This window comes from Pocillopora damicornis, chromosome 3 (assembly GCF_964200805.1).
Source record: "Pocillopora damicornis chromosome 3, jaPocDami1.2, whole genome shotgun sequence".
NCBI lineage: Eukaryota > Metazoa > Cnidaria > Anthozoa > Scleractinia > Pocilloporidae > Pocillopora > Pocillopora damicornis.
Window position 1 is genome coordinate 26603112 of NC_142672.1, and position 25901 is coordinate 26629012.

Genomic DNA, 25901 nt, shown 5'->3' on the forward strand with positions numbered 1-25901 from the left:
GGCGTCTATTAACTCCGATTCCCATTTCCGTAAGGCACGACAGCGTAAATGCATGGGCAGCTTTAGTTAAATCAGCGTGTTCAAGTGAATCGTTCAGAATGAACTGTCCAACACCAGCTATGGATTAAGCACAAAACGGCTGGGAAAAGGTGAGTTTCGATTGTAGAAATGGTCCTTGATACTATAAAACATCCCAGGGTTCTTTGATCTTTCTTGTTTGTGAACTTCCGTTAACTTAACCGAATAATCTAGTGTCTCAGTGAATTACCAGCATAATGCTACAGCCTCTGTGCTACAAAGTAATTCTACCAGCCTCCTTAGGACTTTTTACTATTAATGATCAGCAAAATGTTTCAAATTGTTGTCATAAGATTCTAGATAGTCAATGGTGACAATTTTTTTATCCCCAATTTTCTTGATGATGGAGAATGACGACAACCAGTTTAACCAGTTTAACGAGTGTTCTAGTCTAATTGGCTTATTATTATACAGTTGCCTAACTTTCTCAGAAATAAGGCGGGATCAACATAGCAATTCCCAGAAAGCCAAACTGGTTTGAACCACTTTTGCTTTCTCAGAATTGTAGGAAGCCTTGCCTAGACAATGAACAATAATTGTTTGTGGCATTTTACAGATTATGCTTGAGATTAAATGCTTATGATGCCATGGAATAATTTTCTTGATTCCAGTCGACATAAATTTAGTCCACATAAATTTACCCCAAACAGCTGTGGAGATTGATTTTTAAGCAATTTTTTTATCAATTGTTATGGACATTTGACCTGGTTTCTAGTCTGTGAGGGCCCTGTTTAGTAAAATAATAATTTTCACAGTTGCAACAGAGAGGATTACAAGATCTTTGTCTGTAAACTAAAAAAAATTGAAAGATCACTCAAACAATAATTCACTGATTTTTATGTAAAGAAAATGTTTAAGGAATACATGGTATGCTATGTAGAATTATTTTATTCCAACTTTGAATATTTATCTTGTAACAGGGATATGTTATCTTGAAACTTCATTGATGCTTTTTTCTTGGGATTGCTGCTCAAATAAGTGAGGAAAATACCTGGAGAAAAACAACAATTTCTTTGAGTTTGTTTTATCTGCTTAAAGCATCTTGTACAGATACTTTTATGAATGTTGATTAATAAAGGATTTGAAAGCATAAATAACTTGTAGTCTTTGATGTCATACATGATTATAAGCATGTGCTGTAAAGTAAACAGATAATTCTAACCCTACACTTATATTTTAAATTCAGAAGATGTCTGGAAATGACAATAGCTGGACAAATGCTGGATTTGATGGTCCTCGGCCTGGTGGTGGTCAAGGTGGAACCTCAGACAGCTCCAGTCATGGAGAGCAACAAAAAACAGACTGGCCAAAGAAAGTAGGTAAAATGTATGAAGAGTATCTTGCTAGCTGTCCAGGGAGTCATGAGACAATTGAGAATTTTGGAAGCACAAGTCCCTCAGAATCATGGAATCCTTTGATGAGTGTAAGTTGTTTTGCTGTTAATAACAGACATGATTATAGTCTATTATCATTACTAATGATGATGATGATGACAGTAAGAATAAACATTTATCTAGCATGAAATTCTATTTGGAATACATTCAAATGAGTTCTACAAAATTTAAGAGGTGAAATTATAATGAAATTGTCAGAATAAAATTGAAATTAATCACATAGGTTAGAAAGCTATTGACCAGCCTGCACATTAGTTTATCCCCCACTTTATGTCATTATTAAGACAGATGTTAACATGTTATGGTAGAATTTGTTAATTATTGATTCGGCGAGGTGGCTTAAAATGAGTTAAACACTACTTCTCTGAAAGATCCTCTGAAATTTTCCACAGTATTTTTTTCTTTTTCAAAAAAACACTCTGTTTTTCATCAATGGCTGATATATACAATTAACAGAAGCCAGTAACAATTATACTGTTATGTTTATAAGTAAGTAAGTGCTAGTGAGTATACTTAATAAGTCAGACTCTTAAGAAGCTTTCATGAGAACAACCACGCAAAATGAGATAAAAGTAGCTCAGGATTTTTTCAAGTTCTGTCCACTGAATTTCCCCTATCAGAAAAAAAAAAATTTAAAACTGCTTATTACATAATATACTCAGAGCTATTGCATAAATACTACCTTTCATGTTAAAAGATTATAATTTAGGCACAAAGCTGACACTAAACAAATTTCCACAATTGCCTATAATCTGATATGAGATTCTAGGGATGGGACCAATTGATACATACACTTTCATGGACAAAAATAATCCCAAGGCGTTTTACATATAAAAACTGGTGGAATTCACTGCTGTGCTTCTTTACTTTTACTCAATGTGAAAAAATTGTGGTCACAACAAGTCAGTTCTGCAGGAGGTATATTGTTTATGAGGAAGAAGACTTGGATGTTTGCCAAATGTGTCCTTTTATACATTCTTTGTCTTTGGCCTCTGTTGGCATTATTTTCTTCCAAACGATGCAGCTAAATTTCTGTGGGTCACACACTTCGGTATTTCTCAGTGGTCCTCCCAGGGCATCCTTCAACCATTGCTTTTGGCCACCTTGCAAAATAGCAGTGGAAAATAATTGACTGGAATTCTCTGTACATGTTGAGTCCACAATAGCAGATCAGTTCCCGTTATACGAATCTCAATGCAAGCATTTCCTCTTGTCTCACAATCACAATATGTTCTTGATATTATGAGTGTGATAGTGTGTCCAAAGTAACTTTCTGATATGGACACACAGGTACCATGGGACTTCAAGTCCAATAAAGCACAATGGTAAAACAGTGATGTTCAACTGTGGTCTAAAAAAATCCCCACATGCCACGGCAGGATCAAAGCTAGTTTGAATTAATACAACAGTTCTATTGACCCATCCTAATAAATTTGGTATGTGGAGTAAGGTTATAGTTACCAAGAATTGTGGCTCAAAAACAATCCAGTAACTCTTGATCTAACAACCTTAGGCCACCTCCAACTTTAGTGGCAGTTTTCACTGACACAAACTTAAAATAAATGCTTGTGTCTCCAATTCACCTTTGATCCAAAAACTTTTATAGCAGAGTTCAATAGCAAGGCTGTGTTGGTCTCCTGGCATAGCTTCTTCAAATGGTCCATCTTTCCTGACAACTACATCTACCACCATGAAGTGACTGAATCTTTACATAAGTTTAAAACATTTCCTGGAAAATTTAGGAAGGCTGATAACATCCACTATTCAGGCAAAATAACATCGCCCATCTAAGTTTTTTATGAAGTTCATGTAACTTAATAACAGAAAGCTCAAATGGGTGACTAGGTGCTTTAGAAACATGTTTTCAGTAACTCTTCAAAACAGGTACCAAAGTTTTTTTTTTCATTGGCTAGGACTCTCCTGTATAGCTCTAGGTGTGATAAGTTCATGTTCTTTTTTACTGGCTAGGACTCTCTTGTCTAGTTCTAGGTGTGATAAGTGCATCCCTACTTGATGCCACAACTGATTGCAAAAACCTCACAGATTTTCCCCATTAGGGGGTTCATGTAGCAGCAGAGAAGCAATCTGGTAACCCTGGGCAGCCCACAGATACTCCTAAATTCAGAGAATAAACTAGGGTTGTTACTCTTGTCCACCATTCCTTGTTACCAGTTAACTTTAAATGCTATTACCTTGAAAATGACCTCCTTGAATGATCCTGCTCTTCTCTCAGTGTTCTTTTTAGGTGAGAGCTGAAGAACTCTCATTTTAATTCTATCAGTTATTGGATGCTATGTAGTACATCTTAAAGTTGCTCTCATATTTGCTTCTGGAGAAAATATGTTATCTTGGATAGCTGTGTACTTAACAGTGATCAACCATCTAGTGACCTGTTGAGCCACTTTGCACATCACTTTCATGGACAGTATCTCTCTTTTAAACTAGCCACGTAGGTCAGAACATAATGTATCTGGTACATGTGGGTGGACTGTGGTGGAGAAATTCCTTTTAGGTTGAGGAAAGTGGACATTACTTTGGTTGGTCACCATTAGCTTTCTTGTTGCCTGTGCAAGTTTCCTACATCACCTTTTTAAGTTGTGCTTAACCAGCCAACCCAGACAGGGTTGTCTCTCAGGATGGTAAGCTCTCATACTTTAAGCACTTTACCTACCACTTCTGAAAGTTAACATTAGATTTCCTCATATTAGAATATCATGGTCAGTGCACATACATTTAAGAGTGGCAAATTAATACTTGTTGTTTTTTTTATTTCTCTCAGGAAAGTGGAACTTCATTGAGTGAAACAGAAGAAGAAGAAAGCATCTACCCTATAGAACCATCTGAAAACCGAGATCAGGTATTTTTAATACCCTTACACAAAAATTAGTTTTTTAAATCATGTGTTAGTTTGCTCTGCATATTCCATTCTCCCTACATTATGTAACAGAGATGTTGTGACAATTGTTACTGGTTCAGGTGCTTTGCACCAGTTTTCTCCCAGTGACAATAAAATATTTTGTTCCTTTTACTCTGGTTTGTGCCAAAATTTTGTTTTGTAGCTAATTGTCTTCATGTCAGTTTTGCTTGTTTTTCATTTCCTGTATTTAAACTGTTATGTACTTTGATTTTGTACTTTTGCATTCTGTCTCTTGAATCTTTCTTTTGAAGCTGCTCCATTGTTCATCTTATCACTCTTTCTATTACATTTGTTTCTGCTCTAGAAACCACTAGTTATTATTTTATGTGAATTGCAATTTAAAATAGCTGTTGCGTGCTTTTTAACAAGATATATGATATACCAATATCATGAGATGCTACATATGTTTATGCAATGAATGAGGTTCTGATTGGTTACACATCCATTTATTATGATTGGGATGTTCTTTGAAAATGTTAAACATACCCCAACCTTAAGCTTTTTTAAAAAATCTTATTTATATACTACTTCTAAATCACAAATACGTATAAAGAATCGCTTTCATTATCACTCTTGTTATCCCTGTCTCTGTAATCACTACCATTGTTACCATATAATTTAACCAACAGAAAAAACACCACAATCCTACAGACTCAACTACTTTTAATTATTAAACAACAAGTAATATTCTTAATAAGGAGAGACTCCTAAAGGCCATACAGCACTTACCCTCAAAAAACTTGCTTAAGCCCGCTACAGTCTATATCTTAGCTCACCACTGAGCCAAACTCACAGTTTCACTCTGACATTTCTTGAAATTAGCAATCTTTCACTATAGCTCTCTCACACAGTATAGCTTTTATAAACAGTTGGTCATTCCCAACAACAAAAACTACTACTACTTCATAACTAAGTCCCTATGTTCAAAATGTGTTCTGGAACATTCCAGAAGCTACCAAAAGAACTATTAATAAGTAGTCTTACGAATTAACTGCGTGACTTGATGAAATGTTCGAGAAAGTTATATGGTACACATGTCAGCATGAATAAGCAGTCTGGTGATTTTCAGAAGCTTATATTTAAAACAACAATTACTCATAACACTATTATTGTTATAAAATATATTATCTATCGTTATTATTTTTTTATTTTCATCAATTTTAACAATATTTGCTTCAGAATAATTTCCAGTCATTTCTGATCATGTTATGACTCTTCTCCAAACTTGTCATGATACGTACCATTGCAAGTCAAACAACTTAAAAGTATGCTAAGTTATCCACTTTAAATTTGGTAAATGGTTTGAACTCGGGGGTAACATGTAATAGTGTAGTTTGATCGTCCGGGTGAGTGTAGTCCTGAGAAGGACTGTTGTCGGTAGTGGTGACTGACGTTTCGACAACCTGAGCGGAAGTCATCATCAGAGTCAAGTGAAAGGTTGTTGTCAGTCGAATATACTTAGTCCGGTTTGTGTACACTGATTGGTCAGTTTTGCCGTGATGTTATTGGCTGTAAGACTCAAGTGGCGTAGGTCAGTCGTGATTGGTCGGTTTGGATCCGTGAGTGAAGTTAGGTCGTTCTGTTCGGTTCGTTTGTAATGTTAATGTCGTGGATGAGTCGTTTGTATGGTGCCGGTAGTGGTTGACACCAGTTGAGGGGAGTCTGTTCCAAGTTAGTAAACCAGCTTTCCAGGGTCAGTCGTTGAAAGTAATTGGTGCTGTAGGTTAGGCATTGCGCAGAGTCCCAATCAATAGTGTGGTTCGTAAGTCGCTGATGTTCAGCAATGTGATTGTTGACATCGCCTTTCCTCGTCGCTCGTTTGTGTTCAGTCAGTCTAGTCGCGAGGTTTCTGCCAGTCTCACCAATGTAGGAGGCGTGGCAGTTGGAGCAATTGATCTTATATACTGCTCCTTGTCCGTTCCTCGGTTCGTCTCTGTCTTTGATGTTAGTCAGTAACTGACGTAGTGTGGTAATAGGTTTTGTGAGCGACGTGGATATTGAATGGTTGTAGGATGCGTGAGATATTCTCATATATGCCCTTTATGTATGGTATAGTGGCTGTGGTCGTAGGAGTTGCGTTGTCGTTAGCTTCGGTAGTAGTAGGAGGCCTGTGAATGTTACGTTGGATGAAGTCTTCGTTGTAGTTGTTCTTTGAAAAAATATGGTTAAGGTACTTGTTCTCGTCAGATAAGCTGCCAGTCGTATTACATACTAATTGCGCTCGTCGGGTAATAGTCCTGATAGTAGTGGCTTTGTGTGATGTCGGGTTGTAGGATGACTCGTCCAGTAATCTGTCGGTATGTGTCGGTTTCCTGTTAACTGTTGTCCGTAGTGAATTGTCGTCACGGCTTACCAAGCAGTCTAGAAAAGGTAGTTTACCATTTTCTTCGACCTCTTTAGTAAACTGTATGTCAGTGTTTTGTTCGTTAAGGTGGTGGTGGAATGCGTCGATTTCGTCGTGTCTTACGGCGGTGAAAGTATCGTCAACGTAGCGTAACCAAAGTGGTATCGTCTGTCGGCAAGTCGAAAGGGCACTTTCCTCGATGTTCTGCATCACAATTTCTGTTACAACAACGGAAACTGGAGACCCCATAGCTGTACCGTGTAACTGTTTAGTGTACTACCGGCACCATACAAACGACTCATCCACGACATTAACATTACAAACGAACCGAACAGAACGACCTAACTTCACTCACGGATCCAAACCGACCAATCACGACTGACCTACGCCACTTGAGTCTTACAGCCAATAACATCACGGCAAAACTGACCAATCAGTGTACACAAACCGGACTAAGTATATTCGACTGACAACAACCTTTCACTTGACTCTGATGATGACTTCCGCTCAGGTTGTCGAAGCGTCAGTCACCACTACCGACAACAGTCCTTCTCAGGACTACACTCACCCGGACGATCAAACTACACTATTACCACTTTAAATTGTTGAATAACAATCCATTTCTAAGTTTCATGTAATTTTAAAAACTGCTGCAGGGGGCTTCAGAGCCACCTTAAATACATTTCTTGAATTTGATTTCAACTTATGATGGATACAAAGATTTTTGACAGTTAATTTGAGAGATTTAAGTGCAGGCTTGAATTTTTATTTTCTTTCAGCATCTTCGCTGTGTCTTTCACCTCTTTTTGGAGGAAAAAGTCGAATCAGTAAAGATTCAAACAGAGAGGCCAATGCTTAACGGTCATATCACGATGAACCTTGATTTTCATCCTGAAGAAAAACACTGGATCTCCCGCGAACTTTTTATCCCCCCTGATCAACATGATAATTTTCATTATCGTTATGTGGTTAAGTACAAGGAAGGAGTCGGCGAACGGATCTGGAAAATGGTTACTTTCCAAAGAAATGATGAAAAAACCTTAAAAGAGGCAAAAACCCGCAGGTTGAATAGCGGTAGGGATCAGTATGACATATTTCGTAACCCACATGACAAAAATCGGAGCACCATCTTCCGCGGACAATTTTTTTATGTCGACTGGCTGTATCAAAAATTAAGCAGAGTTGGCAATCTGAAGGAGATGCTAATTGAGTGTGAACATGTGGGTTTTGGCCATGCCAGCTATTCGGAGAAAGATATTGGTATCTTCTTTCAGTGGGTTGCGGAAAGCACTAGTCAAAATCTGTCTCCCAATCATTGTGTGTACTTATGCAGTCTTCTTGGCCAATACATGTATCGCGTGCGTGCCATTTCAGCTGAGTATTTTTGTAGAATGCTCAAAGAGAAAGCTATAGACAGGCTTCTATCAAAGCTAGAGCATTGCTCTTCCGAAGCATTACCTAAAAGCAGCGTAAAGTTCATCAAGACCGTAGCAGAACATCTCTTTAAAGGTGGATCCTCAAAGGGATATATAATTTTTATGAAAATTTTCTGCAACCTTCTTGATTTGGAATACGTAATGCAAGTGGCAGACACGCTTTCCCCAAAGTCCTACACTGATAATCAATTCGATCGGCAGGTACCCAGCCTGCTGGAATCCCTAAAGCAAGTCAGAGACATAGACAGTCGCAAAAGATTTTGTTCTTATGTGATAAAGTATGCCCCAAGTGTTGGATGCCTTTGGAATCTTTTTGACGCGATGTTACAGTGGTGTCCTGACCTGTTATCCATCCTCGAGGAAGAATTTATCAACGTCTACCTAAAATTTACCTTACCCCAACGTGCACGAAAGCCTGATTTTCTCCAGCCATGTTTTTGGAGTGCGGCACCTGAGAAATTGAAAGACAAACTTGCCAGTCCATTCTGTGAAGTGTTGGTTGAGCAGATCTCGTCAGGAACCACATCCACGCAAGAAAGACTGGACAGCCTGAGGAGCATTGCTCTCGATCCAAAGTTGCAGTCAGCAGGCACATTTTGTCGTCTTATTATGAATATCTCATCAGGTAAATCAAAAGAAATGGTGTCCATGATTCTGATTCTCTTGAAGTCCGGGGCGTTTCTCAACTGCTGGCATGAAAAATTTACTCATGAAGACAAGTTGAAAATTTCTTGTAACTGGATAAGATCACAGTCTATCGGTAAACCACCCAGCGAACAAATTATTGCTGCTGTGGAGGCCAGTGTGACAATACGTGCAACAGATGCTATAAAGACCGACAAGACACTATGCCGTGCTTTGGAGGAGCGAGTAGATCAAATGGTTTTGAAAGAGAATTTCCAGTCCATTAAGGATGCTGTTGCAGATGCACAGAACCGATCAACTACGATCCTGCCACATCTAGTAGCTCTCCTTAGAATGGCGATAAAAAAGCAAAGTGTAGCCGGTGATCATCGTTCAAAATATAGGCAAATGATACACCTTCTGGGCTATAATCTTTCCAGAGAAAGAGAGAAGATTTTACAGAAGGTGACATTGAATAGGTGAGTCTCTAAGGAAGTTTAATTCGTGTAATGTTGTTGATCAACTCACTTAAGTTGTTTCAACTTACAGTGTCTGTCCGCCGTATCATATCTAGCCAAGATTTTGAGAAAAAATAGCCTTCTGACTTCGGACGAATCCCGAGTAAAAAAAACAACTTGCATGATTTTACTTGTCATCTTGATTTGTATATGTATATATGTTTACACCCGTTTTCAAAAACGTTGCAATTTGAAAATATATATGAAATATTTATACCTCTACTTCTCTTTTCAATTTTTGATGGAGTTGCAACGTTTTTGAAAACGTGTGTATGTATGTATCGATAGATAGGTACATAAATAGATTGACTGAGACATAGATACCTAGAGGGAGCTAAGAGTCAGCTTTCGTCACGGATCAAGGTATAGCTCTTTGTTGACTTTCTTTCCTTTGAAGCCAGTAAACGTGTAACTCTTATTTTGTTTTCAGGGCCCAGGAAGAGCTTTTGGTCTCTACTGTGGAACTAATCCAAATGCAAGGCGAGGGAGGAAAACACGTTAACGTAGAAAAGGTGTTGAAAGCGATGATTTCCTACAGAGAGCTTTGGGTACCCTTACTGAGCGCAGTTCACTCCAAAAGTACGCTTCCGCAACATCCTACTGTGTCGATCGCCATGAATGCTTTGCGATGTTTAACAGATGAACAGCAGAGACAAGGCCTACGTGTTGAGTTCCTGGTAACATTGAAGGACGACGATATCGGTCTTCTTGCCGTCTATTGTGTCTTGGTTACTCACCAAGATTCAACAATTGATCAGAACGAGAAAGAGGAATGGAAAACGCTATTGTTGTCGGAGTGTAAAAGGGCGAAAATCTTTTGTGAATGTTTCGCCAAAGTAGAGCAGGCATTTCGTTTTCTTGAGAATGTATGTGACGGATGTGTCATGGTTTCAGATGCAGACTCTATAATTAACGAGATTAACAGCAGGAAGGGAGTAAAAGCTAATGCCACTCTTAAAGATGCTCTTGATGTCAGCTACTGGGGAACACTAGAAGAATTGATTGGATCTTCAGAGACAGCTACAAAGGTTCGAGGAAGTATCATTTTTGCCAACGTTGCACATTTGTGTTTGAAAGAAAACCTGGCATCTTCTCAAACAGCATTGGGTGAGTTTGCTGATTCTTCAGACATTCCACAAAACGAGGCTGCTGAAGTGCTGCATCTTCTCGAAAACGAAGGCTTGCACCAATTTAAAGAGGCATGTTCCAGTTTTACAGACAGCAAGAAAGATCCAAAAATCGTGGATGTTGATGTGCTCTTGTCTGGTATTGATAACGAAGAGGTTCTCAGTAGAGAGCTACGTGAAATCAGTTCCATCTGTGGTACGCCAGTTCCTGAAAGGAAAAAAGAAATGCTGAAAAACTATTTATCTTTTCCTCTCGTCCGTGCAAAAGTACAGCAGCTGATGTCGATTTACGCAGCCCTTGGATTTGAAGATTCTGAAGATGAAGCTGTTACTAAGGATCTACAAGACTTCTTACAGGTATCCTCCAGCCCCAACGGTGACCTCACGTTGAGAGGTGTTTCTGAGATTGTTGGAAAGAAGAGCGTGGCCATGGTGAACTCTGAGCTAGATGATACGTTGAAGACCATCATGGAAACACTTCAAATGTCTAGTGAACTGATTTCGTTCATGAAAGAAACTGCGAATGAAGACATTCGAATATTAATTGATGCTGTAGAGGAACATTCGGATCAGTTTGTCTCGGAAGCTATCGTCTCGGATTTAATTGATGTACATGGATTTCTGCGCAACATCTTACGAGAAACCCCAAAAGATCCCATGAGGTTTCTGGCTAGTCTCAAGAAGTGCTACCGAAAGTTAGAAAAGAAAAAGGAAATGGCAGCCAAAATCAAAGAGTGTGGATGTAACGTTCATAGCCTAAGAGGCTTGTACATGAATGTTGCAAACCGTGGAGAGATGACAAAGGAGATAATCAACAATGCCGTACAGAAAGGATGTTACATCATTAAGACTAACACTGATGGCTCAAGCGATGTCCAGCTTAGTTATCGTCGTAATGAAAGTGCAGCAAAAGAGACGACCTATAATATGACAGAACTTCACGACCTGAGGAGCCGAGCTCTCCTAATTTTGAATACAGATAAGAAGCAAGAACAAGTGGATAATTTAGATGACTCCAGTGCTTCAGTTCAGTCTGTCAATCACACCTTACCAACATTTATAACGCAAGTGGAAATGATTACCGACATTGTCAACACTGTCACATTGTTGCGAGAATCTGGTCATCCAAAGTATAAAAGCTTTTGGAAGAAACTTACGTCCCCTCAAGAGATCGAGTCTCAGGCTCTTACCCTAGAGTCTACCTTGCAGAATTGGGAAACGTTGTTAAAGCGCTTACAAGAGCAGTACTATTTCCTCAATTTTTTCCACCCCGATCAACTGAGGCTGCTACACAAGTTTTTTTCAAAGCGTTTGACGAATACACAGGGTCAACTCTCGCTGACCTCATCTGTTCACAGCCTGCTGCGTTTTGTAGATCCAAGTATACAACGTGAAGAGCTTTATGATTTCCGTAGCCTTTACAACGAACCCAAAGGAGACTCTGGACTTGAGATCGACCTCCGGGCCATTGGAGAGGTTTTAGGTAGCATCTTCATTCCACGCCAGGGCACGCAGTGGAAAAAGATACCACAACGTGATTTGCAAAGAGCTGTCAAGCCCGGGGAATTGTTTGTCGCTGTTCTTGAACATGGCAGTCAGCAGACGGCCAATGTGGTTATGTCACTGTTCGAGAGTACAACAGGCTCTTTTCCACAGCCTAGTCAAGTCCTCTTCTGTCATTCAGAGACCAGTTGGGAAGAGGTTGAGCGACTTCTGAAACGTTCTTTTGAAGCACATATGCATTCCACCTCGGTCAAGTTACACTGCCTTGCGAACGTTGAAAACCTTTCAAATGACATGCAGTTTGAACTTGTTACAGCCATTAGAACATACCAAAAGAAGGTTGAAGGTCCTTATCTGTTAGCGCTAGTCTGTTGTGGCGGCATTCATCACCACATTGTTGATCAGTTCTCTACAGCTGCCCACAACATTCTTGGAATGTCAGAACCAAAGCTACGGGATACTTTCAAGGAAGTTTTTCGCTACGTTTTCATGGTCACGTCGGATCTTCCTGGTGTGGGAAAGACAGAGGCTATCCACGAGCATGCGGCATCATATAAGAAGAAAGTTTTGACTTTACCAATCAGCGGGCCTTTGTCGCGAAAAAACCTTTTGAAAAGGTTGTCTGGTTTGAGCGTTTCTCCCCACGAATGCATTCATTTTGATGTTGGCGAGGTGGATGACCCGTTAGTTCTGGACACTATGATGTTCGAACTCGTTGTTGTGGGTATGATGTCGTGTGGAACGGAACTTTTCCATCTCCCGACTAAGCATGTGTACATCGAAATTGCGAACACACTGAGGCACTGGCTTCAAGATTCGCTTCCAATTACAAAGTGCTTTTCTCCTTTACACATAAACTTGGTTGGGTATGGAGACCTTGTCGTGAGCCAGGAGCCATTGAGTCCCGTTCAAGTGGTCTGCCAGTATCTTCAAGCTTACGAATCTGGTTCGTTGGAAACCAAAGATCTGAATCTCGTCGATCTGAAGCCATTGTCACCTGACCGATGTAAACAGCTTCTATCAAAGCATTTCTCGTCAACCGGGGATTTGTCGTACAACATAGTGGAGAGCTTCCTCAAGGTTTTTGCAGATCAGCTCTTACAGTTTTCAGAAAGTCCTTTCTTCAAAACTCATAATTTGCAAGCCGCCCTAGGCCTACAACATGATGTTCGAAACTGCTTATTCAAAGCCCTCTTGGAGGTTTCAAGGGAGTTTGCATCACGGTCTGTTGTAACCTGTAAGGATGTGCAGTCAGAAGCCATTTCAAAAGAGCAAGCGTCCGAAGTCTTGAAAAAGCTCCATTCGTGTTCAAGGAATGATGCAGAAGGAATGGTTGAACGGGTTGAAGGAATGATTCAGTGGGCTGACAATAATCACCTTGTGATTGCGTTTCACAGACTAGAGGCTTTTACTATTTCTGCTTTGTACCGTGACTTGTCACAGGTGCCATCCAATGTGCAGAAATTGTTGAAAGTGCAGGCGAAGAAAGGGGAAGATATAAAGGACTTTGCCAAGCTGAATCACAGAGAACTTCAGGATAGACTTGATCTAATCGTTCGAACAAAGCCAAGACAAAACGATGACGGCTTACAGAAACTTGATTATGCCCTTACGCCAGACAATATCCTGAAAATGGTGCTAATTATTCAACGTATTAAGGCACGTATACCAGTCATTGTCATGGGAGAAACAGGTTGTGGTAAGACTAGCCTCGTAAGATACCTCGCCAGAACGTGTGGTGTCCCATTTCACGTTTTCAACTTTCATGCAGGTGTGACTGAGGAAGAGGTGATCGACTTCATCGACCAAAGGGAGACGGAAGCAAAAACTGGCAAAGAAGTTTGGGTGTTCCTTGATGAAATTAACACTTGTGAATATCTGGGAACAATCAACGAGGTGATTTGTCACCGTAGCATTAAAGGCAAACCAATCACATCTAACTTGGTATTCATCGCTGCTTGCAACCCGTACCGTCTTCGTCCGCCTGGGAAAATTACGACAGCAGGTTTAAGTGAGAAGATAGAGACAGACCAATTTTCAAAACTGGTATATCGGGTTCACCCTTTACCTGAAACAATGATCGACTTTGTGTGGGACTATGGATCACTAGGTAAGGACGACGAACATGCATACATTGGTCGAATGGTGGAAGGAATCATCGGAAAACCTGACGACTTGTTAGCTGATCTGCTCTGTACTTCCCAACAGTACATCCGAGAAGTTGACGGAAGCCCTTACTGTGTCAGTCTACGAGATGCTCATCGATGCATTGTCCTTGTAAAGTGGTTCAGAAAGGCATTGAAAGAGCGTAAGGATTTACCCTTAACAAAATCTGGGAGTAATCGCACTTGTCAAGTGATTGCTCCTGGGCTCTTTAATCTAGAGAGATCCTTTGTCCTCGCCTTGGCTCACTGTTATCAATCACGTCTTCCTACTGCAGAGGCAAGAAAGGGATACCAACAACGCGTTGCTGAGTGCTTTAGAAAACACAAAAAGTATTCATTTCAAGAACAGAGCTTTGAGGACATTGTTAGAGCAGAGCAGGAAGATTACCTTGAAAGAATGGAATTGCCAGAGGGAACCGCTAAAAATGGCGCTCTTCGCGAGAATGTGTTTGTTATGCTTGTTTGTATCCTGAACCGAATTCCGGTTTTCGTCGTTGGAAAGCCAGGATGTAGCAAATCTTTGTCTATGCAAATTATCCGCAGCAACTTAAGAGGAAAAGATGCTAAAGATCCTTTTCTTAAGAAACTTCCACAACTATATGTGGTTTCTCACCAAGGTTCAGAGTCCTCAACATCGGATGGAATACTCAAGGTGTTTGAGAAAGCGCGAAAGTACAAGGAGCACAACAAAAGTGGAGATATTCTTCCAGTTGTTCTCCTTGATGAGATTGGTCTGGCTGAGGTATCACAGTACAACCCTTTGAAAGTATTGCACAGTCTGCTGGAGCCAGGCGATGGTGCATTTCCTGATGTTGCTGTAGTTGGCATATCGAACTGGGCCTTAGATGCTGCAAAGATGAACCGTGCAATTCATCTGTCCAGACCTGAACCAGATGTGGATGATTTGTTTGACACTGGAAAGTCTCTGAGAGAGGCAGGTAGTGGGGGAACTGCATCTGGAGTGCCACGCACTCGTTCAGGACACCTCTATCGCAAAGACACCTATCCAAATGACAAGCAGCTTCGCTGCCTTGCCGAAGCATATCATGAATATCAAGGATCTCAAAAATATGCAAACTTTCATGGACTTCGAGACTATTACAGCCTTATCAAATGCCTCAGCTCAAACAGGAACCACAATCCCTCCAACGACCCGCTCATCGAAGAGAAAACACAGGGGATCCAACATGCATTACAGAGGAATTTTGGTGGCGTACCTAGTGACGTAAGCAACTTTCAAACGTTGTTTCACATAAGACTCCACTCCCTGGATTTAATGGAGAAGACTCATCATTTTAAAGTTACTCAACTCATCCGTGACAATCTGCACGACAAACTGGCCCGTCATTTAATGATAATAACGAATGGAGATGCTGCTATTGGCATCCTTGATCAGACTCTGCAAAGTCTTGACAAAGAGAAAATCACCATCTTTGGAAGTCGATTCGAAGAAGATCTTTCTGAAGAATACAATTATCGAATGCTGAGCCGCATTATCTTGTGCATGGAGAGGGATTGTGTTCTCATTCTCCGAGATCTCGAAAACATCTATGGCAGTCTGTATGATATGCTGAACCAGAATTATACCGTTGTTGGAGGGAAGAGAAACTGTCGGGTCGCACTTGGTGCCTTTAGCAATCCTATGTGTCAGGTCCATGATGGATTTCGATGCATAGTGTTGATTGATCAACGAAGGGTTGACTTCACAGATCCTCCGTTTCTGAACCGTTTCGAGAAGCAGCTGCTCCGCTTCACGGACGTCCTTGACGGAAAGCAGAGAAGCATTATTAGCAGTTTGGATGAATGGGTGAGAAATATATCCACAATTCCTGAATTTGAATCCCAATTTCACGAAGAAGATATGTTTGTTGGATTCTGTGGTGATACCCTACCTTCACTTGTCCTCAAGAACAGTCAAGAAGAAGAACTTGGCATAGACAAAATTTTGGAAAAATGCAAGGAGGATCTCATGTTAGTAGCATCTCCTGATGGTGTCTTGAGGAGCTTAAAATCTTCCCAGGCCGAAAAGAATTTTGAAGAAGTCCAGGCCCTGTACAAGACCTATTTTGAGATGCCATTACACAATGGATTGAAAGAGTATTTGAAATACTCATTGGAGGACTTACAACTGGATGATGACGCCACCAGTGGTATTCGACTGCTAATCATGACCCATAGTAACATCCACGTGAATGTAGCGCAGTGTCTTAGTGGGCTGCTACAATGCCAAACGGAAAAGTTAAGCGCTTTTAAGTCAGAAAAGCACTTAACAAAGCAGTTGGAAAGATTTTGGAAATCCAGTGACACGCTGTTGGTATTACAGTGCAAGCCGGAGTTGGATGCCACCCACATGCTTCTTGCCAAATCAATTATCGAGCAGCAGAGACAGAAGTACGAAAAAGAATTAATGGAGACAGCCCAAAGCCAGATCAAACATGTTTGCATTATTGTCCATGTTCAGAGGGAAAGTAAAGCAAATGGAGTTGAAAGTCAGCACTGGCAGTTTAGTTTCCAAAGTGGTTGGAAGCAGGTAACAATAGATGTCTTGGAACCCCCTGCGTTGCCCATTACTGAGTGTTTAGATATAAGTGTCATTGACCTTATGGATACCAAGTCGCTCTCTTTTACTAAAGTGGCGTCAAACGAATTTCTTTGGTGCTTCACTCGAATAAAGTACCCAGCCATTCGCCAGCCTTCAGTGGATGAAATTCTCAAGATAGAAGAGCTTTTAAGGTTGCCTTCCAACGCGAAGATCTTGGAATGTTTCAAAGAGCTCGTGAAACGGTGGTTAAATAAAAGACTTGACGACAGTTTCCAGCATCAAGAAGGTCGAACTTGGCAATTTTCAGTTGCATGCGATCGTCAAGCTTTAATTAGGTCTTCACATCTAGTAGGAGCCATTCAGCATCATGTCAGCCATCTCATACGTCATCCACTGGCAAAGATCATCTACTTCTTGGAGGAGAAATCTGCCTGGCCAAAGTTTCTTTACACAAACGATCCTTCCGACGAGGAAGAACTTCAAGTTTGGTCGGAATTGATTTTGGACCAAGAGATCCTCAACATTGAAGATATCCCGGACCCCCAAGGAGCAGAGTCTTACTTTGTTCCTGAGCGACACTTGCAGCTGAAATTTCCTCTTGCAGCAATATTTTGTGATAAAGTAGACCGAATTCAACCTTTGTTTGCTGAAGATCAAAGGCAGCTCCTTTTGAATGAGGCAAACCTGGATGAAAACAGCGAATTGCACGACGTCGCAGTAGAATCGCAGCTACACAGGTTCAGTGCCATGATAAAAGAGAAAATTCCTCAAGTAGTAGAGCTGGAATACCTTCAACAAAATATTGGGGACTATGTGGAAGATCTTATTGACATGAAAACCGTTCACTTTTCCGACGTATTTTTTCGTGAGGAGAGGATTGAGTTTTTGAAGTCTGCGATGGCAAACGATATTAAGTTTAGAATTGATGGAGACCCTGCTCGACTTATCACCCGCTTGCATTCTCTTTTTTGGTTGAACGAAACCTTGTACACGGCGGCACTTCAGGTTTACGCGACATGCTCCAAAATCAAACATGTGGACTTAACAAAGTTGTTCTGCAAGCTGTCCAATGTGTTTGAGGAAAAACTGTTTCAAAGCAAGGCTCAATTGCAGTGCGAAGAAATTTATGAAGCCCAGTGTATAAGTAATTACGAAAAAACAGAAGACATAGAAGTGAGCTGTAGCGTACAGAATGAACAACAAAACGCTGAATCGGAGCACGGCACCGGCGAAGGATTCTCAGCACTAACTCTGCTAGAAAATCCTACTGAGTCTCTGCAACTAGAACGATGCAACGAGAAGACGTCAGGAGAACAAGAGAAATTCGAACTTGGAAACGACAAGTTTCAAGTAGTAAAAGGTGGCCAATCAGGCAGTCTAGGAAAGGGAATGGAAGAACAAAAAGAGCTGGTAGAAAACGTGGGAGTAAAAAGCGTGGACGAACCTGACCAACAAGGAGATGAACCACAGGCAGTAGAAGAACACTTACCGTCCACAGACGGTTCAATAAAGGGACATCACTACGAAGAATTATGCGGTCGTGAGAGGGCGGACAACGGCGAGAATAGTAAGGACATAGACGAGATCAGTCCGGTTCAAGAACCTAGTGGAACAGCTGAATTTGCTGAGCATCAACATTCTGTGGAGACAACGTCAGTCAATGATGGTAAGAATGAGGAAGCTCTAACCAGGGTCGAGGATGGGGATATTCTCGGTGAAGCAGGCCGTGTTGAAAAGGGTATTACCATTGACGATAAACATGTTGAAAAACAGGTGCATAACTCTGAAGGAGAGGAAGGGGAAAAAGCAGAAGAAAAAATAGGTCAGAAAAATGTCTCAGAGAACGAAGACACAGGGGAAGGAATCCCAGTAAACATTAAGAAGAACGAGAAGCTTGGTGAAGAAGACCATAAATTCAGGGTAGAAGACGACAAGAAAGCGGTAGATGACCAAGAGGAAGAGAGTGACCTTGAGAACGAACACACAGAGGAGGAGAGTGACCCAGAGAACGAACACACAGAGGAAGAAATCTCAGATGATGGAGCTATTGATGAAACAAGGATTGGCTTTGATGAAATTTTGGTAGAGACACTGTGTTCAGCCTTATTTCCAACTTCCGATGTGATAGAAAGCTTTGAAGGCCCTGACAATTGGCAACGGACGACGAGTCTCTTTCTTTCTACAGTCAGTAGATTGCAAGTTGAAAGCCCTGCCTTTCACTTTCTTCGTGTTTGTTACGACTTTGTGACCCTACTAGTTTTACCTGAATCTCTCGAACCGTATTCCCTTTACATGCTAGGTTCATTTGGAGTAATGGGAAACTCTGAAGGTTACCTCGACTCCCAAGATGTTTTTGATCGAATTGTAAATGTTGTTGACGAGGTGGCAAAACGAGGCGTTCAACAAGAAAGGTTGGAGGACTTTCTGATGCTCTACTATGGGCGCTGTATCGATTCCAATCCAGACACTCCAGTTCTTGGTTCTATACTAGCAAGAATTTGTCGTAGTGGACAAAAGTCTCTAATTCAACTGGCTGGACCTCTGGTTCACCGAGTATTCCTCGTAGAAGAAGAGTTTTCCCCAGGTGTTTTTGAAAAGCTCTTAGACCACCCCGAAACCATAGGTGATCACCCAGGTCTCCAGAAAATTAGTTATGCCTTATCAACTCTTCCTGGTGACGTCGAGCTTGACTCGCCTTTTGCTGTTGTTTGTTGTGATCTCATAAATGAAGTTGCATTCTTGGACATAGACTTCTCGACGGTTTCAGGTTCCGAAGATCGATTGCTTTTGAACTTTCGCAAGGCCTGTCAAATTGTGATGGAGCCTACAGAAGACGTTGAAGCGAGCGCAACAGAAGACGAAGACGTCGAACAGGGAGCGTTTCATCTTCTCTGTGCAGTGGCTTACCTGAAGGCGTTCTTGACATCCTTTTGCGCATTTATTCTGGAAAACAGTTCTCACCTTGTTGAAGACGGAGAGTTTTCCATGTTAATTAATGAAATAAATGCCGCATTTACCTCAAATGGGGCAGATCAATTGCGTGATACCAGAATATCGGAGCTGCAAGTATACTTTCTGAAGGAGCTGAAGAAGAACCTCCCAATGTACCAGATTTATACACTTTGTCAAACAAGCTGTAAACTCCCAGCGTTGAAAATGATACAGTGGCAAGATGACAACTTAGTTACTAAACTTAGTTTTGATCCTTTTCAATCATTCTCGGAAAACTCAGAAGTTCAAGCTGCACTGGCAACTCTTCTCGAAAAGAAAAATATGAAGCCATTTGAAGATGTCATAGCCTCAATGTCTCAGTCAGTGGAAGTCAGGGTTGAAGCGGCAACTGTCCTGGCCAAGTCGTTTTTTCTAGTACGCTCCAGACGAACCTTGAAAGATAGCGAGGATAAGGCAATTGCGTCTATCATAGAGAGGATAAAGAAAGTGGAAACTCCTTACGCTAACCTTCTACAACGAATCACTGGAAAAAAAGATTTTAATGCCCTGGGACTTTGCATTTCGCCGGAGTCATCGCCAGAAGATGTGCACAAGTCGACATTGATTTTACACCTCTGCATTATCCTTGCCTCAAGTTTTACAAGTACTAAGAAGGGGACACCGGCTATGATGTCATACTTCGTCGACCCAATGGCTTCCGTAAATTCTTGTGTCTTAGCATCAGGGGAAGGTGGTTCGCAACCGTTCAAAAGACATTGGAATTACGATGTCACACGACAATCGAAAACGACCTCTTCTTCATGTTCTTGTGGCACCTTCTATGCGGTGGTCGGTGATGGCAAGGAAGCAAGCTGTCCTAACGAAAGTGAGAAAAAGGGCATACCCAATGAGGCAAGCGCTCAAGAAGGGATGTTGGCATCAAAGGGTTACGTCTCACTTTTAAATTCTGATGACATCTCCCTCTGCGTTCGGCAGCTTAAACCTGCGGAATTCCGTATCCTTCACTTGTTTGTTCACGCAGCGCTCTACGGAGGCTTTGCACTAGAATTGTTTGATAACAGCTCCCTCGGTCAATTCTTGAACACTAAGCCGAAAGAAGGAAGTCCTTCTGAGATTTGTTTTCAACAGATATCAAACGACTTAAAGGTCCTGTGTAGTATTTTAAATGCTAAAGAAGAAGAAGTTCTCCGTTTCCTACATTGTGCATTAGAAGAGTGTTCCTCCATTCTTACTTCCGCAAGTATCTGTAGCTCGCCAGACGAAAGGTTGTCTTGGGAAAAGAAGTTTGCATCATCGATTGGGCCCTTACTCCGCGAGTTTCATCCAAGAAAGTTGCTCAAACGTTCTGTAGACGCATCTTCATCAGCAACTCAAAGGAAGATTGAAGAGACTGACTACCTCCAGTTTTCAGAAATGAATGAGAGAAACCTACACATCCCCCGTCTGTTTAGAGTAACATTGCCGAAAACGTTCAATGCCCTTAAATCATATTACATGTTAACTGAGGACAAAGAGAGAGACAAATTTCCGTTGCTGGGTTTGTTTCTGGATTTTGATGACCGTCTACCACTCGTGGGAAACCTAGTCCACCTTGTTTCCTGGAGTCGTATCGTTGATTCACTTTTGAGCAGACGCCTCAGCCGTAAGGACATCAACAAGAAGATTGGCGACGTTATTCGAGAAAAAGCCAAATCACTAGCGGAAAGAGAGCAACTAAAAGAGGCTTTTGAGAACTTTACCGCTGCGTTTGAGGAGATGCGTCCCCTTCTCAAGGAACAGCTGCAAAAAGAAGTTCCATACGTCAGCGAAATCTCGCCGATTTCTGTCTGCCTTGTTGAAAAGCGAGATCAAGGAGTGTTCCTTTGTGTTGCCATGGAAGTACTTCAGAAAATACAGAACGACTTCATGCAGAAGGTTCTTAGTATTGGCGCTACAGGGAAATCGTCTGCTCTGATCTTTCTAGAGCGGGACGAGGGAAAGTGTTCCATTCCAATGGTCCACGTCCAAGAGGCTCGTGAGAAAGAAATAATTCAATACCAGTGGTCGGATGCCATTTTAAGGAACTCTCAGCGTAACACTGAGTATGGCCATGGAAAAGAAGTGTTTTATGATCTTGCAAAGATTGAAAAAGAAATGGCAGCCCGCTTCCTTGTAGGAAAAGCTTTCCTTTCGACTTTCGACGGATTGCGCGAGTTTATCTTCTCTCGAGAGCTTTTTCACACATGCCGAGGTATCCTGGATGAATTACAAAAGCTTATTCCTCAACAGCCATTGACAGAAATTTTGCGGAGTGGTTTGGTACGCCAGAGCGAGCACAGCCTTGAGAGCGTCCAGGAATTGTTAGAACATATGGAAATCGTCCTATGCCTGTTAAAGAGACATCAACATGGAAAACCTGAGGAACCTTTAACAGAATTTACAGACAAGTGGCTGGGCGGGTCGAGACCATTTCCAAAGCAGTTACTCCCACAGCCCCATAGTGCAATCCAACTTATGCACGTGGTCGCCCTTTACGAGTTTCTTGAAGACACACTGGCTGAATCTGCTGCCAAGCGCGTGAATGATACTTATCGTGCTTCTATACCCAAAGAGATCACAGATGATTTGGCCAAAGCAGCCTTTTTCTCTGGTAAGAGTGAGGCGGATCGTTCTACGCTACGTGCCATCACCATAGCACTCCGACGCTTCATTTTCCGCTATCTTTCATCCGAAGAAATGAGACCCGAGCCCGGAGAGGTTCTAGCCGAGCGTATGCGAGAGTCTTCTCTTTGGCCTATGGACTTAAACAAGTCGGGGAAATCGCTAAGCATTGAATCTCCAGAAAATGTCCTTCACCTTGTGTTTCCAGAGAGTCTGACCATCGGACAAACGTACCAAGTCCTTTGCTTTTACCAGGACCGTCTTAAAGTGAGTAACAGTGATTTCTATAATTCCAGTGTTTTTTTTTTTACTTTTTGTCACTTTGTAAATTATAACTGCCTTCATTGTACAACAGACGTGATTTTGCTTAGAGACTTAGCTTGGTTATGTGAAAAGAACTCAATACCTGAGGAAACAGGAACATTTTGTGCAGGGGCCTTCTAAAAAAACCTTTCTTTTCGGCTATCTTCTGAGCCAAATGTCATCAGGCGTGGATGGTCTTTAAAAAATGAAAACGTGCTCAAAAACAATTCCATGGTTTCTGGATCATACCCCTCCGCTAGCTTCAATCTTGCTAAAAAGTATAGGAATTTTTGGGAAGATGATGTGGATCATACTAGAAAGAAGGTGGCAAAAACGTTTTCTTCGAACGCCGTCATTTTAAATCCTACCAAGCAATCTAGCTATATTCCTTCGAAATAAAGGCTCTCTCCTCTTTATTCTATATCACTTCGCGGTCTGTTTTAAAAGAAAGGCGCTACAAAATATGCCCCTCTTACCTTATGTAATGATTTTTTTAAGCAACTAGATATAGTAGAAGATATAATGGATCGTGCTTTGTAATTCATACTTCTTCCAGTAAGTTGCATAGCGTTAGAGATACCTCAGCATAATTTTATAAAAAATTTTATTTGATATCACAGCTATTTGGAAGTTTTGTTTTTTCGGCATTAATGCTTTTCTTTATTATTATTATTACTTTGCAGTCTCTTGAAGAAGTGAAGGTGGTCTCTCGTAGCCCAGCACCCAAAGGAGGCAGGCTCAGCAATGTACAAAGATCCCGTCAGGTGAAGAAAGGCCGAGCACGGTTCGGCTACTCATGAAAGAAATGCACCACGCTTATCTGTATTGTGATGCGACAGCGGTGGACCGTGAAAATTTTTACAAATGGAGTATCTCCGCTTAATCGGACACTTTCTTTAATGTATTGAAGTAGCCTTATGTTAGCACATCGATAGCGTCAACCAGTTCTTCTTGACTGAATAGGCGGTCGAAAGATCCCCATGTTTATACATAACATTCTTGAAAGCTAGGATTTCTTAGATCATATATACATCTGATTTTTTACAAGTCTCAATTTTTATAACAATTTAACCAAGTAACGTTAGTGAAAAAGGATATCGTAGACCACAACCACTCGGCTAAGTGAGTGGCGATTGTTTTGTATCTGAGTGTTACTTAACAATTAGTCCAGTCTTTTGAGATTCAACTGGTTTATTTGTAGGGGAAAATAGCTAGATTCAATGAAGGTTTTGTTTTGCATTTGAAAATCTAGAGCTTGAACAATTGTTTTGTTGATGCAAACGATGACGGAATGTGAAAAATTTGTAGAGTTTTTCTGGCTGTGATTAAGACCATGACATTTACGTCACGCACCACGACATGCAAAGGTAGTAGGTTGTAACGTTCACGTAGATAGTTTGGATAAGTTAGTTAAGGCAAAGGTAAGAAAAAAGCCGCCATTCTTCTTCTTGAGATAAATCTAGTTGTTTTGTTTTGACGCGTATGCTAGCTTTATGATATCTTTCCTAAGACACAGATAAGGTTTGTTTTTGGAGGAATCAGTTGTAGTTGATTTTATGGTCAAGTATACTCAATATAGTGATGTATAACAGATACCAATTGTCCTTAATTTCGTCTTACAACAAAGGATTCTTGTTACCTAATGAAAAAGAGCGTAGTTGTAAAACTGTTTTTTTGTTTGGAGTAGATAAAAAGACCGGATAAAGCATTTAGCAGTATGAGTAATAGTGTCATGGCTGTAGTTAGGGTATGTTAGTTACGTTGGCCGATTGAGATGAAGGCTGGCCATTCTTATATTCAAAACTGATTAGTCTGGTTGTTTTGTACTTTTTAAAAGGTGGATAACGTTTCCGCCATCACTATATCCTTCAAATACATATGTTATGCTTTACTTTAGATAGAGTGTTGTTCTTGCTCAAATTGTGAACCTTTTTAAAATCTCTATTTACGATTGAAAATGATAGTTTAAAGGAGAACGTTCTTGTAGAACGTTGCTTGTTTGGAATAGATAAAAGGCCCGGATAAGCCATTATGCCGCAAGAGCTGTCGATAGAAGGGAAGATAGGTCCGTAAAAATCTTCATACTTTTTCCTTATCTCAAGCACGCACACGCCGTTTAGCTCCATATGTTACTGGATCTAGCCTTTTGAACTGTTTCAATAACAGAATAAACCCTTCTTAGTTCACAACATGTAGAAAAGAGATCATGACGAATTTCTGAAGAATTGCCGGGTTTCCTTGAAGTCGAAGTCTTCCGTTCAAAAAACTACGCCCATTTGTAAATTGTGTATCGGACATTCCTATCTGATCATGACCTCAGCGGGTGGAAGCAAGGCTACTTGTCGCTGTCTCTCAAATCAAGTTGTAACGAGAGAAGAGGAATTGTGTAACTGCTCTGATCACTTGATGGACTTATCGTCTCGAGGAGAAGTAGAGAGCTCCGAATAAAAGAGGACTCGAAAGGATTTAGTCTCCTGCAGCATTTAAAAACTTTGCTTCTGTCTGAAGAAAGTTTAAACCAGCATTTAGTGTTGTACAAGGGAAAAAACAAATAAATAAAACATACGAATAAGTAAACTTCTGCAATGATTTAAATCTACTTGCCTTCTTTTATAGAAGGACAAGAAACATGATTCATTACAACTTTATGCTTTCAACCCGTAAACCTCTATAAGCCAATGCTGTCTAGACAGAGCTTAGAAGCAGGGAGGGCACTGGCGATCTATTATATTGAACAGATCTCACCATCGCCAATGTCTACCAAGCCAAGTGTTTGTAACAGAAAATGAAGCAGGCTGAGCAGTCAAAATGCATTTATGCGAGAGCGTCACGAGGATAACTGGGTCATTGCCCAAACTCCAAAGGATGTTAGTATGCCAAGATCAATGAGGGCGTCTGGGAAAGGTTCACCAATATTATAAACTATTTTTTCGCATCCTTAATGACTGGGTGCAGTTTGTAATTGTTTCTGTGGTTTCTCACAAATTGACAATGTGCAAAACAGAGGACGCTAATTTTCAAAGAACTTGTCCCGGCTCCCGTCGTCTCTTTGCCAACGAAGGGTTTTGTTTCACCCCCAGATAACCCCCTGAGAATTGCGCATTAATTAGACTACGTATTTAGCTGGTTTCCTAGAGCACAATGATCGATCGAAAGCCAAGAATGGAAAGATAAATCTTGGCCAAGCGCCGCTATATGCGGGCAGACATTCAACAACCACAGAGACTCAACCACAATCATTTGTTAGTCTTCTTGTTTCTAATGGGGTATTTCCGAGGTTTACTACGAGTGTTGGATAAATTATTCCTTTGTTACGTCGGTTAAAAATTTTAAAATCCGGCTTTGTCGTCTTCGTTTT

At 40.9% G+C, this 25901-nt stretch overlaps 2 protein-coding genes across 2 annotated transcripts; one reads left to right on the plus strand and one right to left on the minus strand.

Moving 5' to 3' along the window:
• The first annotated feature begins 16 nt into the window (after nt 1-16).
• Nucleotides 17-24439, plus strand: LOC113684307 (uncharacterized). The gene is made up of 6 exons (XM_089199328.1): nt 17-149; nt 1265-1501; nt 4252-4329; nt 7513-9272; nt 9742-22507; nt 23227-24439. The coding sequence occupies exons 2-6, from the start codon at nt 1268-1270 to the stop codon at nt 23341-23343; spliced, it is 14955 nt and encodes a 4984-aa protein (XP_089055454.1). The 5' UTR covers nt 17-149; nt 1265-1267; the 3' UTR covers nt 23344-24439.
• Nucleotides 4369-7416, minus strand: LOC149049104 (uncharacterized). Its single transcript, XM_089202351.1, has 4 exons — nt 7406-7416; nt 7319-7328; nt 6511-7009; nt 4369-4403 (listed from the first exon to the last, which is right to left on the minus strand). The coding sequence occupies exons 1-4, from the start codon at nt 7414-7416 to the stop codon at nt 4369-4371; spliced, it is 555 nt and encodes a 184-aa protein (XP_089058477.1).
• Nucleotides 24440-25901: the final 1462 nt, after the last annotated feature.

Bases quoted from the DNA above. Each gene is read 5' to 3' on its own strand.
- LOC113684307 (XM_089199328.1), top strand. From the start codon at position 1,268: ATGTCTGGAAATGACAATAGCTGGACAAATGCTGGATTTGATGGTCCT. The intron at 4,330-7,512 runs GTATTTTTAATA...ATTTTCTTTCAG, and splicing joins CATCTGAAAACCGAGATCAG to CATCTTCGCTGTGTCTTTCA. The intron at 9,273-9,741 runs GTGAGTCTCTAA...TTTTGTTTTCAG, and splicing joins CAGAAGGTGACATTGAATAG to GGCCCAGGAAGAGCTTTTGG.
- LOC149049104 (XM_089202351.1), bottom strand. The intron at 4,404-6,510 runs GTAACATTCACA...TACATAATGTAG, and splicing joins CAACGAAGACTTCATCCAAC to GGAGAATGGAATATGCAGAG.